Raw genomic sequence first — 16047 nt, 5'->3', positions numbered from 1 at the left:
CCTCATCCCAGCACCATTGGTTAGGAATAAGCTCCTTAAACTGGCAATTTCTTGCTACTTCTTTTTAATAGATCAGCTTTTTAAAAAAACATATATCCCATGTAAAAATTTAAAAAAAACATATATCCCATGTAAAAAAAACCATGGTTTTAGGAGGAAACGAGGTGAATAAATGGAAAGTTGTTAGACACTCCATATCCCTCATCACTTTATATGCTATAGCCAAGAAAATCTTCAAGATGAGTCTTGTTACTCCCAGTTCCCGTCTTTCTTCTATCTTTTTTTTTTTTTTTTTGAGACAGAGTCTGGCTGTGTTGCTCAGGCTGGAGTGCAGTGGTAGGATCTTGGCTCACTGCAACCTCCGCCTCCTGGGTTCAAGCAATTCTCGTGCCTCAACCTCCTGAGTATCTGGGATTATAGGCATGCATCAACATGCCTGGCTAATTTCGTTATTTTTTGTAGAGATAGAGTTTTGCCATGTTGGCCAGGCTGGTCTCAAACTCCAGATCTCAAGTGATCTGCCCGCCTTGGCTTCCCAAAGTGCTGGGATTACAGGCATGAGCCACTGTGCCCAGCCAATCTTTCTTCTGTCTTTCTGCACTAATATGTGAGTGACTTGTTACATGTGGCTATCTAACTATAAATAAGTTAAATTAAAAAATCACTTTCTCAGTCATATTAGCTACATTTCAAGTATTCAATAGCATGTGTGGCTATTGGCTTACATATTGGACAGTGCAGATATAGAACAATGTTATCTCAGAAAGTTGTAGTGGACAGCTCTCCTGGATAGTCACCAACCACTGTCCATTTAAAAGTCTTCTACTGGCTGGGCGCAGTGGCTCAGGCCTGTAATCCCAGCACTTTGGGAGGCCGAGGCGGGCAGATCACGAGGTCAGAAGATCCAGATCATCCTGGCTAACACGGTGAAATCGTGTCTCTACTAAAAATACAAAAATTTAGCTGGGGGTCGTGGCGTGTGCCTGTAATCCCAGCTACTCAGGAGGCTGAGGTGGGAGAAGGGTGTGAACCAGGGAGGCAGAGCTTGCAGTGAGCCGAGATTGTGCCACTGCACTCCAGCCTGGCTGACAGAGCGAGACTCCGTCTAAAAAAAAGTCTTCTACCTTGCTTAAGTCACTCTAGAGCCACTTCTTTTACTGCCTTCTTTGACCTCTTTGGAACATCAAAATTAGAATCCACTAAAAATTTATTGATAGTCACTAATTCTATATCACATATAGCCATTCCCTGGAAAGTGGCAATTACTGTTACATTTCTTATTCTTTTCCTCCTCCTCAAATTTCCAGCTTAGATGAAAAAAAATACCCATTTAATTTTGCCACCCAGCTACAAGAATGAGCCAGCTAGACTGATAACTTTCTCAGGGTAGAGGATTAAATAAAGAAAAGTAAAAATCTAAAGAAACTTCTCTACCTCATCCCACATCTTTAATCTCACCATCCAAATCGCCCATTTCAGTTTGATACCCAGGAAGTATATTATTGGGATAAGGAATATATTATATAACATTAATAGCCACATAAATATTATTTGGACATGTTTAAACTAGAAAACACGCGACATGCTCTAAAAATAAAATTTTTTAATCCAATTTTTTGTACCTTGATTCAAATGTTTCTCTTCATCCGCTTCTTGTTTGGCTTTACTGTATTTACTCCGTCTATTAAAATGTTTTTAAAAAGGAGAATTATTTTCCTCAAACACCTAAGCTTTAATACATGCCATAAGACAAATTCTTTGCTACTGTAAGTCAGACAGGTATGCTATGTACATTTCAGAGATGAGAAAACTGAGACTTACAAGAGGTGAAATACTTGTCACCTGGGTAGTGAGTCATGGTTTTAAGCTCAAGCAGTCACAGACACCTCTGAACCACAATTTTAAACTGAGGTGTCTTACAATAGGTTAAAGCAAATATTTTATAATATAATTATAATTTAAAATCTCTCAGAGAAAATTTATCTTATTGAAGATAGGTTTATTGGCTATTTTTCCATTGATATAAATGTACATGTGTGCATATATATGTACATGTGTGTATATATGTGTGTGTATGTATATATACATTCTAAATTAAATTTCCATGAGTAATTCCGTGTAAATCAAATGGCAATAATGTTCAGTATGTGACAGGCAATAGTAAATATTATTGTTATAACCAGATAACTACTACCACAAAAATTCATTATCATATTACACGATACTCTTGAAACAATACTTTTGCGGTTACTAGTATCTGTTGCTGCATACAAATTCCCAACTTATTAACGAAAAGTTTAAAAGTAAGTATTTGCTTTGTACTGAATTATGTTCCCTAATTTGTAAAAAAATGAGCAAGGGTAAAAGTGAGAAGCTTTGTTTTGCTTTGCCTAATTCACTTTCAGTAAAGTGGTGCATTGTCTTAAACCTGGCATTCTGCTCCTACAACTTTTAATAGTGTAAATCTGGCTTTGTTATAAAGCTTTGTGGATTAGAAATCTTCAGTACATATAAATTTCAATCAGAAATGTATATATCTCTCTTATACAAACTGGAAAATCAACTCAAGCCTTGCAAATCAAAAATCTTGAATATATATACGTAGTGAGCCAGGAGAATATATATCACTTAAAGGAATCAGAAAATCAACTCAGTTGATATCACAGCTGTTTAAAGCTTGGGAAGTTGAGACCAAATTAGTAAATAAAATGTATACATTTATGTTTCTGTCAGAAAGGTACAATTTACACTGGAATTTACATTCTGTTTTCTTAGAGCTTCAAAGACAAGGTAAGGCAAGACTCTTACAGAAAAAGAAACAGGGTCTGAGATAAGGAAAAATTCCCCCAAGGCCAGGTGTCTTGGCAGTGTGGTCCTGTCAAAATCCTATGCCCTGAACTCTTAAACTTTGAACAGGTAGAAAGGCAGATGATTATGAAAAACAGAGAATAACAGAGAACCTAAAGGAGCCAGGCAGTGCAACCAGAGAGGCAGCGGATCCCGGTCACATGCTCCAAGCTTCCCTCCCACATTCCTCTCCTAATTGTCAGCAGCGCAGGAACCAGCTCAGCAAATCAGACCCTCAGAGCCTACAGATGTTTCTCCGTGTGGATAATTCCCTGGCAAATAATAATATGTTGCACTTTTACACTGCATTTAACTTTTCAAAGTGCTCTCATCTCATATATTATCTCCTCCCCTGTTTGCAAAGCAGGAACCAACTTAGCAAAACAGAGACCCCAGTGACTACAGCTAACTGTGAAGTAGGGTATTTCAGTCCCAAATCATAAGCTTGCATTTTTCTTTGCATTTAACTTTTCAAAGGGTCTATTTTTATTTATTTATTTATTTATTTATTTATTTATTTATTTATTTATTTATTATTTTTTGAGACAGAGTGTCACTCTGTTGCTCAGGCTGGAGTGCAGTGCCATGATCTCAGCTCACTGCAACCTCCACCTCTAGGGCTCAAGCGATTCTCCTGCCTCAGCCTCCTGAGTAGCTGGGATTATAGGCACCCGCCACCCACACTCCGCGAATTTTCTATTTTTAGTAGAGCTGGGGTTTCACCACGTTGGCCAAGCTGATCTCAAACTGTTGACCTCAAGTGATCCGCCCACGTAGGCCTCCCAAAGTGCTGGGATTATAGGCATGAACCACCGCACCCAGCCAGAGTCTATTATTTAATTGCATCTTCATGACAACCCTTCGAAAGCAACCAGGCAGACAGACACACGCTCAGTTTCCCTGTAGATGAGGACATGCAGCTGGGGTGGGGTGGGGGGTGGGGAGCAAGAGGATCACCACGTCCTCTCCTAGCAAGTACAGGACTTTGTGGAAGCCCTGATCCAGCCCACGACTTCATAGAGCCTCTCTTACTGGAGATTAGTTACATAAGGATACCTGGTGAGAGTTCATTATAAGTAGTATTAGGTTTTATGTCAGTACATTCACTTAAAATGAATTCAACTGTTCTTAAAATCCATTGCTTCATCGAAGTAACTAAACAGGTTTAAATACCCTGAAGCCAAACAACTTTCTATAAAAGATGAAGTCTCCTCCAATCTTCTTCCCCTCCCTCCACCCCCGTCCTTTCCCTTCTTTTAAAGGAAATATAAGAGTGTTAGATCAGGGACTACTAAAATAACATTTTATGTCAGGAAAATGCCATTGATTGGTCCCAAGGGTGTGATAGGGTCCTGCCAGTCTGAAAGATTGTGTCTTATCAGAGCTCCTAAAAGCATTATCTAAAATTACAAGTATATCTTTTAAACCACTTAAGGTCTCGAATACTGATTTGAATTTCTTTCCTTTGAAGAAGGAAAAACAAATGCATAGAGTGAGAAAGCTTTGGTACCAACTTAAAATTGTCAATGAAACAAAAACCTGGCCTATACCATAGAAACCCATGGCCTGAAGCTGCCCGGGAAAGTGTTTATCTGTTTTGCATCAAGCACATTCATTAAATATGTGCAAAGCCAGAGGAAATACAAAATGACAGGGGTCATTGATTATAAGGTTGACACGCCCATCCCTTCCTCAGACTTCTAAACATAGAAGGAGGAATTAAATTAGTGGTGAAGGTGTGTTTTTAAATGAGATTTTTTTTACGTGGAGTGGTATTTGAAGGAGAGGACCCTTAAGACTGCAGGAAATGGCTGAAAAAAAAACACAAGGATTACTGTTGAAAGGCTAATAGTAGTCTGTTTGCTTTTTAAAAATACCTGGAAAACAAAAATGCCTGTGTCCTGTTCTACCTTTAACACCTGATGGCCCTTTTGCCTTGGCTCAGTGTGGCCCATTATCATCCCAGGAAAGAAAGCCCATTGAAGTTCACCACTGGGGCAGCCAGCCTGCAGGAAGCCACACTGCCTGAAGAAGTCCTAAGTCAAAACTGACATCTGAGGCTGATCACCTGAACGGCAGAAGGAAAACTTTGTTGAAGGTTTTCTAATTATAGAGATGTGGACAAGCTGATTAAAACTGGGAAGGAGTGGAGTGTTTTGTTAGTGAATGCTCCAGAAGGAAACATGGACCCTTTCAGCCACAGGAGTTGGAGAAAAGAGGCCACATTGCAGGTGAAACTTTGAAAGAGTGTGAACTAAGCCCTCCTGCAGTCCAAGGGACAGGGTAATAAGGGTATTAACAGACATTGTTGCAGAACAGCGTGAGCCCTCTCAACCAATGTGCTGTTCCTGGCACCTTGACTATTCAATAAAACAAACAAAATAGAGAGGGGGAGCAAGGCAGGGGCCCAGCGTAAACCGTGCTTTTACTAAATTACTAACTTTTCTGGTCAAGTGGACAGATTTGATTGATGCGGTTCACTGTTCCAAAACTAATTAGTGAAAGGTAAGTAATTTATTCAGCTAAAGTGCATATTAAAAATAAAGCAACGTAACTAGCATGGCTCCAGGAGGTCCCTTTCCAGCACTGAACGGCATCACCCATGAAGATTCACAGCAGCCATTCTTCTTTAAGCTGTCATTGTTCTTGCACCGAATGATGTCTAAATGGTGTTCATGAGTAGCATGTTGAAATGGTTGCACGCAAGTTGTTTAGAAATGTTCCCGAGGTATCATCTGCCCCTAGTTGTGTGAATTTACATGACTTCATCAGAGCTGAATTAGGCTAACATTTAAGTGTTTTCATTTTCACATGATTGTAATATTCCAGGGACGGAAATTAGGGCCCAGGCGGACCACTTGAGGTCAGGGGTTCACGACCACCCTGGCCAACATGGTGAAACCCCATCTCTATTAAAAATACAAAAATTAGCCAGGTGTGGTAGCACAGGCTGAACAATAACTGTTTTGGCATTGTGTGAACTCTTAGCTCCAAAGTGGAATATCTTAACCTTCAATAGGAGGAGAAAATTAACTTGCAAACTCTGACTTTATATTGTGCAATAGATTTGCACATTAATTCACAGATTACAAATCTTACCAACATCACTAGCAGACTCTTGAAGCTTTGGTTCCATAGAACTGCCAATGTCAGCTTTTTTATGTAGGTCAACTTTGTCAGTTAAGAAGATATTAAAATAACATATCTATCCCAGTATTGGAAGTTAGGAGAGCTGAATTCCTGTCCTGATCAGCAACTAACTCGCCATGTGACCTTCGTTTATTTGTTTAATCTCTTTAGGCCTCCAGTACCTAATATATATACAAATTTTGCCATAACCACTTCATTTTTTTCTTAAAATCAATTCACTTCTTTTTCCTTATCCAAGTAAAGGGGGTACTTTATAACCCTAACATAAATGGAAACCCAGTGTCACTAGCAATCATTAGAAGGTTTGTATAAAAACAGCATGTGCCTGGTTATCAGTAGTACTTTCCCTCACTACCAAGTTATCCTTTAAGAAACAGGGGCTATTTTTGTATTCTAGTCTTTTCTTAAAATTGTTTTTCACATTTGAATAATAAAATACTGTTTTGGGGCCGGGTATGGTGGCTCACGCCTATAATCCCAGCACTTTGGGAGCCCGAGGCAGGAGGATCACCTGAGGTCAGGGGTTCAAGACCAGCCTGGCCAACATGGTGAAACCCCATCTCTACTAAACATACAAAAAATAGCTGGGAGTGGTAGTACATGCCTGTAATCCCAGCTACTTGTGAGGCTGAGGCATGAGAATCACTTGAACCCATGAGGCGGAGGTCGCAGTGAGCTGAGACTGAGTTATTGCATGCCAGCCTGGGCAACAGAGTGAGACTCTGTCTCAATCAATCAATCAATACTGTAATACTGTTTTGGAAAAAACACTACCCTAAAACAATCTGAATTAATACTAGTTTGTGACGCTTTTGGAGACAACTTGATGAGATCATTACTATAAAAGGGAAGAGGGTGTCAGAGAAAATTAACATAGATTCAGTCATTAGTCTTGGAAGTTATGACCTTATAATTTGTATTTTAGGATGTCATTGTTAACAGTCCTTTTAAAGATCACTTAAAAAAAATATAGAAAAGTGGTTATGTTGTGGAGATCACAAATATATAAATATATAAATGTGGAAATGTTGACTTGCTGTAGACAATTTACAAATAGAGATTTGTTTGTGGTTTGAAATAAAATTTATAGGGACAGCATCACATAGGTACAAGAAGTGTTGTGCCTTAAAATAACCTAGATAACAAGTACAATTATGTGCTCTGGAAAGCTGAAAGAATTCTAAAATCATCTCTTGAGTGATGAGAAAGACACAGATCAAAGATGCCTACAGAAAATATAAAATTAAGTTGCTTAACATAAATGTGGGTGGTAAAAATATACAATATAGCTAAATCAGTGTGCCTAGTATAACATCTCATTTTAGGTATTTTATAAATTTAGTAGTTTGATTCTTTCACCGTGATCCCTAAATGCTTACATGTTCCATTTGGCCAAAAGAAAAAAGTAGATCTCACTGAAAAAAGTGCACATTATTCTGGCTTGCCTTAGGCTCAGGCTTCTCCCTATAAGCTGAATGTGTACAATGAAATAAATAAAACAATTGCTATAAAAAAAATCTAGCAAGATACCAACTGTGAGCCTGAGGCTGCTTCCTCTTTCTTAAATGACAAATTAGCACCAAGCCGATTTTCTCTCTGAGGTCATCAGAAGGACTGAAACTTTTCTCACTATGTGAGTTTCTGTCCATTGACTTCCTTAGAAATCTTGCATGCCATCAGCAGAGTGGGAGTCAGTTCAAGGGGACCCCCATAAGGGATCTGTCTGTAGCATCCACTCCAGCATAAACATTCAGTGATTCTAAGAAGCACAAAGCAGCCCCATCATCAAAGGACATGACTCAGATTTTATAGGCTAGGGTGTTTAATCTGTTGCTTTCTCATACTACTGGCTGAAGTCTGGCAAGATTATTTCACCAGTACCATGTACTACCTTTCATTTGTCCTGTCACAAAAAGCCTGGGCCAGGCTTCCATCCCCACTACCTGTCTCCTCTCTGTTCACCTGTTCTTGTCCCATTTAAACATTTATAGTCCAAGATAACAGAGCAGACAACTTGCGTAAGGAGAAGAATTGGCTGAATGTGCATGAGCCGCTACAAGCCTGTCAGCTACCTGGCTCCAGGCGGCCTTTCCCATGACAGCTTTACGGCCGACACTAAAGAAGAATCAATATGAGGGCAAGGGGTTGACATTTCATTTTCTAAAAAGTGATCCATTGAGGACCAATCACCAAGCACTGTTTATCAGCCTTGGGAAGTGACATTTTTTTTTTAATGGGGGAGAAGGGACAGGAATCATCACTAGGTAACTCGACAGGCTCAGTTCTCTAAGGTGGGGACTCATAATTGGAAATCTGATGCATCCTGCTATCAATCCTGCCTTATATAATAAAGTGATCAATAAAAGCAGAGAGGAAATTAAGTCAGCAAGCTTAAGGATGCTATTTTCCGTAGTCATGGCTTTTAATAAACTTGTCTCCCCACATTACATTTTCATGTGTTTTTCCTTTCTTTTCATCAAAGCCAATGTTTTAAGCAGAACATCCAAAGGAAACTTACAATGAGGTGGCTTATTTCTCATTACTCCAGTTTGACTGCTGTATTTAGGGCCACTTATACCAAAAAACAAAAAAGCAAAGTAAATCTAAAGCAAAGCTGGACTACAACTAGAGAATGTTTCCAGTCAAGTCAAAGAGATGGTCAAGACACATGGCAAGGCCTACTTTCTGCAGAGAAGTGCTCTGAGCATCCTAGGGTGCTGAATTTTTATCAAATATTTTTAGAGGTGGAGGTATTTAATGAATTGTATCTGTTTTTAAACCTTTAAACATCTTTATTTTCTAACAACCAAGATTATTTCTGTATACTGTGAACATTTCAGACACAGAAATATGTAATTATAAAATCAAAAAAGCACATATAATTCCTATACACTCCCCCACATGCTCCATGCTTCCCACCATCAGATGGATATATACTAATGCATACAGTTCCCAGTGGTTATAAGCACAGCATGTGTACATATACAAAACTAAATGGCAATGTACAAGAAAGAGGGCCATCTTGATTGGCTTTCACAATCAAATAGCAGGGGAGGAAAGAACGGTGGGAATTCAAAATCTATGCAGGTCAACCTTAAGTTTCCAAAGGTTGAGATATACTGCTGTTTAGAATATAGAGGGCATGCCAATGTCTATATGTTTTTGTATGTGTGTGTATTAAAGGAACAGAAATGAGAATTTATTGTGGATTTAACATCAAGATTTGACTCATCACTCTAATCAAACATACCTATTCATAGATTGTGCATCAAAAGCTATGAACACAATGTAAAATAGATGCCTGTACAGAACGTGTTGTTCTATACTGTGTTATGTTAAGAGTGAACATAATTGGTCCCTGTATACCAGGACACTTTGGAGAGTGAGGGTGGGAGCATGATATTAAGAAATACATGACCGGGCACGGTGGCTCATGCCTGTAATCCCAGCACTTTGGGAAGCTGAGGCAGGCGGATCACTTGAGGTCAGGAGTTTGAGCCCAGCCTGGCCAACATGGTGAAACCTTGTCTCTACTAAAAATACAAAAATTAGCTGCCGGGTGTGGTGGTGTGTGCCTGTAATCCCAGCTACTCAGGAGGGTGAGACAGGAGAATTGCTTGAACCTAGGAGGCAGAAGTTGCAGTGACCCGATATCGTGCCACTGCACTTCCAGCCTGGGTGACAGAGCAAGACTCCGTCTTGGGAACAAAAAAAAAGAAATACATGTACCAACTGGGACAATCCAGGCAAACTAGATTATATGGTCATCACTCTAATTATAATGTATATCAGAGGAAAGTAAAAGCATTGTGGCTTGCTCAGGCCAGTGGAAATAGCCAAAGGCATTGCTATGACATTGGTGAGATCATCAGTAGGCAGAGAGGGACAATGCAACAGACACTGGCCTGAGAGCCAAGCACAGCTATTGGTGGGGCCAGTAGAAGCTCAGCCTACCACTATGGCAGTGCGACGACCTTGGGCAAGAATTACTTCTTTCCTAGGACTACTTCCCTCTTCTAGGGAATGAAAAGCTTTACATTTAAGAGGATCCTTTTGACATCCCCAGGCTTAGCCCTTTTTTTCACCAACAGCCCCATCTTGTGAAACAGTTGATGGTATATGGGGATGCAGATCAGGGAAGAGGCAGATTCTTACACATAAAAGAGAAAGAAGGCCCAGATGCAGGGCACATATCAATGACCACTCCTCTGGAGCCTCTGGGCAGGTGATGGGAGTAAGTAAATGGAGATGAAAACAGTTAAGAAAAACTGGTTCAAAAGAAGATGCTGCCAATCTGTTGTTATTTCTCTCTCCTTTTTAGATTATTATTATTATTATTATTATTATTATTATTATTATTATTTTTTTTTTTTTTTGAGACGGAGTCTTGCTCTGTCGCCCAGGCTGGAGTGCAGTGGCACGATCTCGGCTCACTGCAACCTCCGCCTCCTGGGTTCACGCCATTCTCCTGCCTCAGCCTCTCCGAGTAGCTGGGACTACAGGCGCCCGCCACCACGCCCGGCTAATTTTTTGTATTTTTGGTAGAGACGGGGTTTCACCGTGGTCTCGATCTCCTGACCTCGTGATCCGCCCGCCTCGGCCTCCCAAAGTGCTGGGATTACAAGCGTGAGCCACCGCGCCCAGCCCTATTTTTTAAGTTATCAAGTCAGATTGTAAGTACTTAGAGGATAAGGACTCAGATGTTTCAGGTTCATTTCCAAGAGCAATGGCATGCCCACGATTTGCTCAAGGGATAATCTCTAGAAATCCCTTGCTTCTCTGGAAATGCTGATGGCCTTTCCTGGCGGAAGACTGAATGTGAAGTACCCATTTCTTTGCTTTAGTGACCATTACTGTTAACCAAAATCATGCTGAAGCACCTCCTGTGTGCTGTATTATCTATTTTGCATATCAAAATTCTCCTGTCAATAACCCTTTGAGGCAGATAATAATTATCTCTATTTTAGAGAATAGAAATAAAGACTCAAAAAGGTTTGTGTAGTAGTAGCTGGCAAATGGCAGAGCTCAAAATTGGGACCCAAGTTTTACAGGGCTTTTTCTTGCCTTTGGCAGTGAGTCTAGGCTTAAGAGAGGGATAAACGTAACACCTGGCAGCTTAAAGCACCTAGAAATCTCCCACTGGCTTGCTCTTCAGCTTTGTTTCCTACAATTAGCTGGGTCCTTCCGGACCTCTCAGCCTGCCACCAGGGTACAGCTAGCAGCTTTGGCAGGGGTGTGGGAAGATCAAAGCAACAAGGAGGAAACTTGGGATGCAGAAGTCATGTTTATGATGCAATCAAAAGCCTTAGCTTTGTGTGGAGGAGAAAAAAACCATCATAAACACTGGGAAGGTCGGGGGCTGCACAATGAGTGGCTTCAGTGCTTACCTCCGGCTGATGACAAAAGCTGCAATGAGAATTACCACCAGCACCACACTGCCTGAGACAGAGACCAGAAGGACTGTGGAGTTGGCCCCATCTCCAATGATCCGGGAAGGCACTGGGAATGACAATTACATAACGGTCACCTTTGGGAAAGTCTTAGGAGGTAGAACTTCTGAATGGGTCACAGTTCTCAATGTTCCGAAGCCACTTGGAGAGAGAAAGACACTTGAACATTTCAGAAAGGACAGCAGTTTCGAATATACCTCCTTCCCCAAGAGCTATCAAAAACCTGCCTATTTTTGCCTAGTTCAAAAGCCACTTCCTCCTTGTACCCTTGCTGGATAATTTCAAAGGATGTCAATCCCCTTCAGATTCAACTCTACTTTCTCTTCTGCTTTTCTTTTCATTCTTATTTAATAATTTGTGAACAAAATTTCTTTCTTAAAGTCAAAAATCTATCATCTTTTTATCAAACATGCCCAATTTGGGTTCATTAATTACCCGGATGGAGGTATCTGACACTAACTGCTTGTTCATGGGTAGGCCCCTCTTAAGCACTTTAAATTTAGTCAACCAGTCAATCCAATCTAACTCACAATGTTTAAAGATTTGATATGTTTGTCCGAAGAGTCTTTAAAAAAAAAAAAAAGCTTATCTAACTTGATTTAAATGATTCTTAGAAATAAGTAGGGGAAAAATATTTTTGGCACCTTCTTTAATCTTCTCAGGGAGAAAATTCCCTATATTAATGTAGGGTAGCTATGTAACCCTCAATTTGTCAGTTTAGTAATCCCATTTTTCATGCTTTATAGAAGGCTCAAAACAAGAGAAAAATAGGCAACATTTTTCATTCATAGGAAAAGACAAATCAGATAGTATTTTGAAAATGCTTTTCTCTAAATCACTTGAAGTTTTCTAAGTTACAGACATTGGCTAACTTATTTCAAGCCATGTTCATTGCAGCAAAATGTTTGCCTAGCCAAAAATTACAGACAACTCCTTAGATTTCACTGTAATGGCATTCACCTGTATTATAAAAATAGCCTCAGAAGTGACTGAGTCTCGGTTGTCCTTGTTACCTGTGTTGGTTGTGACCTCCAAGGGCTCACTGAAGTCTCCATAGCCAGCTGCTGTCCTGGCTCGCACGTGGAAAACATAGGAAGTGAGAGGGTTCAGGCCTTTGATATCTGTGTTCCTGGCAGCTGTCCGAACTATACGATAGCTTCGCTCATTCTGATCCTACATCATGGCGAGATAAAATTGGGGAAGGTGGCAAAATAAAACTCCTGCTTACTTACTAGGTGCAAGATTAAAGGAGTCAAGCCAGTCGACTCAGAAACTGAAAGTAAATGGAGACGAATAAACTCTCTGGAGCCTATATTCTCTTGGATGTTATAAGTACTATTGTTACTTCTTACTTGTTGAAAGAAATGCGAATTCAGGTATGATTGTTATTGACGCTGACCATATCCAGATCTTTCTTCCTACTCTTTTTTTTTGAAATGAACATTAAATGATGGTTGGTGGCTTTTCTAGCTCCACACCCAGCAATTTAAAAGAAATAACTGTGAGAAGGTCCCTTGTCTTTTTCTATTTTCTGTCTAGAAAATGTAAAATGTGTTATAACATGGTTTCGATGGAAAAATCGTGTCCCTTTTCTACTTTTAATAAGGAAGCCAATACGTGATTATCTTTAAAAAGAAAAAGAAGACAACTGTTCATTTTCTAGACAACCTTGAATGCAAATAGCTCTCTTCAAAATTCTGTCCTTTAAGAGAGACAAGTTATTTGTAAAAATAATGCCTTTCTATAACTTTAAGAGGCTGAAGAATGTGATTTTCCTTCCCTGACTTTCTATTAAAAGTCATCAAAACCCACATCTTTATTCTGAATGGCAGTGATCTACTTAAACAGATCATTATTTCAACTGTTATGAGTCACTCTCTCTGATAGAAGGTTCATAGATTAGAACTTCTTAGCTATCTTGGTTTCCATTACTAGAAAGTAAAGATATAGTTATATTACAATACAACGTATTATCATTATTGTTATCTTCTACTTTTCAGGATAACTAAGTAAATGATAAATTTCATAATCATACTTAATCGGGAAGCAAAATGCATTTGATTTGAGGATTCGCTGATATTCCATGACTTACAACTGGCTAACACTTAAACAGAAGGGAGGGAGCAAAGGAGGAGGGGAAGGAGTCGAGGAAAGAAGGAAGAAGGGAGGGAGGGAGGGAAGGAGAAAGGAAAGAAGGAAACAAGGAATGAAGGAAGGAAAGGAGTGTTGTTCACTCAAGTAATACCTTCTCATAATACTTGACTTCATATTCCAGGATTACCCCATTGGGCCGATCTGGTTCCAACCAAGCCAGTGCCACACTGTATCTTGTGACTTCTTTAGCCTGGACCAAAGCAATGGATGATGGTGCTGTTAGAAAAAAACAAACGACAAAAGACATTTTCTTTAGGAAAATAAATGGTTTTGGTGGTAGCCAGAAATAATTGCATCTTATTTAAGAAAAGTGTGAAAGATTGTCTTGTCTTCCCCTTGACCATTTTACTCTTCAGTATAGAAGCATATCATTTTCATCCTTCTCTCCAGTGTATTTCTGCATGTATTTGTCTTAAAAAGAGAATCTCTGAAGTAAAAGCCTAGTGGGCTCATAGGCCTGTAGTACCATTTCCACAGCATGTAGAGACATTTCTCATAAAAGGCTGTAGGTACAGAGAAGGCTGTCTGGTTTTTAACCTTTTGTAAGCCATGACAGCCTTTGGAAGACCTCATTTTAAGCTCAGTAAAGCTACATCTAATCCTACCTCCCAGTATTATGAGTGCCATCTTACTGTACTTTAATTTCGTACAAGCAAGAGAATGTACAAGTCTTCAATAAGTACTGTAGGGAATGCCAAAAGGCAAACAATTTATATACTTTCCAATATAAATAAAAGTACTGCTTAATTACAGTAAGAGTTCAGTCTGAACACAACCATGTAAAGAATGAATACAAATCAAGCAGTGCTGGTCTCTCTGAACACGTGGCATTTTGCAGCTATTTTACAAGAGCTGACATGTTGGCTTTGCCTGCTCTTTCCACTGCGAAGGACACAAAGGCAGCCCTCTAGTGGGTGTGTTATGGGGGTGGAAGGAGGGCACACTTTAGATTTATACACCCAGGCTGCCTGATGCTCACTTCTCCACTGCGGTGTTCGCATCTCCAGCTAGCTGTTATCAGGCTCTGCTGACACTGACAATGGCTGGTACCCATGCACAATCTCCAGGGAGAAGAGAAAGCATTCATGAAATCCTTAATCTTATCTAACAAAGCTGCCCTGGAGAACCAGAGATTAGGGAGCTTCCTAACTCCAATGTATATATTCTTTTGTTCCCAAACTGGGGAAACAAACCTCAACAACTGGCCACTGAGGAAGAATAAATTAGTGCTGGGTCATCCTCCTGCCCTTTCGCAATATGTGCGTATGAATGACGACCCCTAACTCCAAGGAACAAAGATAAAAAGTAAAATACATTGTCACTGAAAATGGTATGGAAAAAGTTTCAAACCTGCTTGACCATGTCTGACAGGTATACTGATGGCAGGGAAGCCAAGCAGACACACCACAGTCACACAAGGGAGTCTTCCAGCTAAATCCAGTACAGTAGAGACTGTCTCCTGGAGGGGGTTATTTGACACCTGGCATCTCTGTTAGGGATGGTAACAGGCACACACACACACACACACACACCCCTCTCTATTTTTTTTTTTTTCCTCTATCTCAGTCCCAAAGCTATTCCATATTGGATCTCAGGCAAAAACACAAGGGAAAGATACAGTAGATACACATGTCCTCCATCAAAGGCAATCCCAAGGTTAGTAATACCAACCCCAGTGAACAAAGCTGCATGCGGCAGACATATGGAAGCCACTGAACATCTGAGGAAAATGAAAAACGGAAATGTGCTCATTATATTCATTAAGACCCCTTCTCCCAACACTCACACACAGGCACACACACACATACACACACACTCACATTTTCTCTTTCTTCCCTGGTTGACACAAAGCCATCGTCCAACAAAATGTAAAAAGTGACTTTGTAAAATATAGAGGTAGCAAGGAGGCTAAGAAAACTGCCTGGCTGTGGAAAGTCATTTCACTCCAGGTAATAAATATATTGCCTAACAGACCACTTTAGCATACACTCCACAAAAAGGAGCTCTTTAAACTCTGATGTTCAGGATTGAGGAATGAAACAGAAAAGTGAGGTCATTAGAAAGAAAGCAGGAGGGAGAAAAATCATAAAATTATAAAATGAACTTTCTCTCGGAAATGGTCTTGGTCAGATCCTGATAATGGAAGATTCATTGAGAAAGAATTGCCTGCCTGCCCCTGGAGTGCACTGATGAACTAAGACAGCTTTTCTCTGATTGGGTTATCATTAAACTGCTGCATATGGGAAATGAGCTTGATTTCTATTTTAGAAGTTTGAGTAGCAGTGTTCCTGTGACCATTCAAAGGGAATATGAACTCAACTAAGGTGCTTAAAAAATCTCAAGCAGGGAGTTAGCAATATAATCACATTAACTCATATAGAGTATTTCTAATGCAGCCCTACTTGGGAAGCTGATACGCATAAATGTGAAACTAAACCAACAGAGT

General features: G+C 39.9%; 1 protein-coding gene across 3 annotated transcripts in view; it reads right to left on the bottom strand.

Annotated features, from left to right (window-relative positions):
- EPHA4 (EPH receptor A4) overlaps positions 1 to 16047 on the bottom strand; it is a 152939-nt gene that overhangs the window by 24704 nt on the left and 112188 nt on the right. For 2 of the 3 annotated variants that reach the window (XM_032754358.2, XM_032754360.2), the window contains exons 6-9: positions 13693 to 13817; positions 12461 to 12620; positions 11385 to 11496; positions 1623 to 1681 (exon numbers count right to left, since the gene is read on the bottom strand). In XM_032754358.2, coding sequence (XP_032610249.1) covers positions 1623 to 1681; positions 11385 to 11496; positions 12461 to 12620; positions 13693 to 13817 — 456 coding nt within the window. Of the gene's footprint in view, positions 1 to 1622; positions 1682 to 11384; positions 11589 to 12460; positions 12621 to 13692; positions 13818 to 16047 lie in introns of those variants that run through there. The other variant, XM_032754363.2, reaches the window with a different exon arrangement.

This window comes from Hylobates moloch, unplaced genomic scaffold (assembly GCF_009828535.3).
Source record: "Hylobates moloch isolate HMO894 unplaced genomic scaffold, HMol_V3 SCAFFOLD_1, whole genome shotgun sequence".
Taxonomy (NCBI): Eukaryota; Metazoa; Chordata; class Mammalia; order Primates; family Hylobatidae; genus Hylobates; species Hylobates moloch.
Note: the sequence above shows the minus strand (reverse complement) of the source record. Positions and strands in the feature narration are given on the sequence as shown.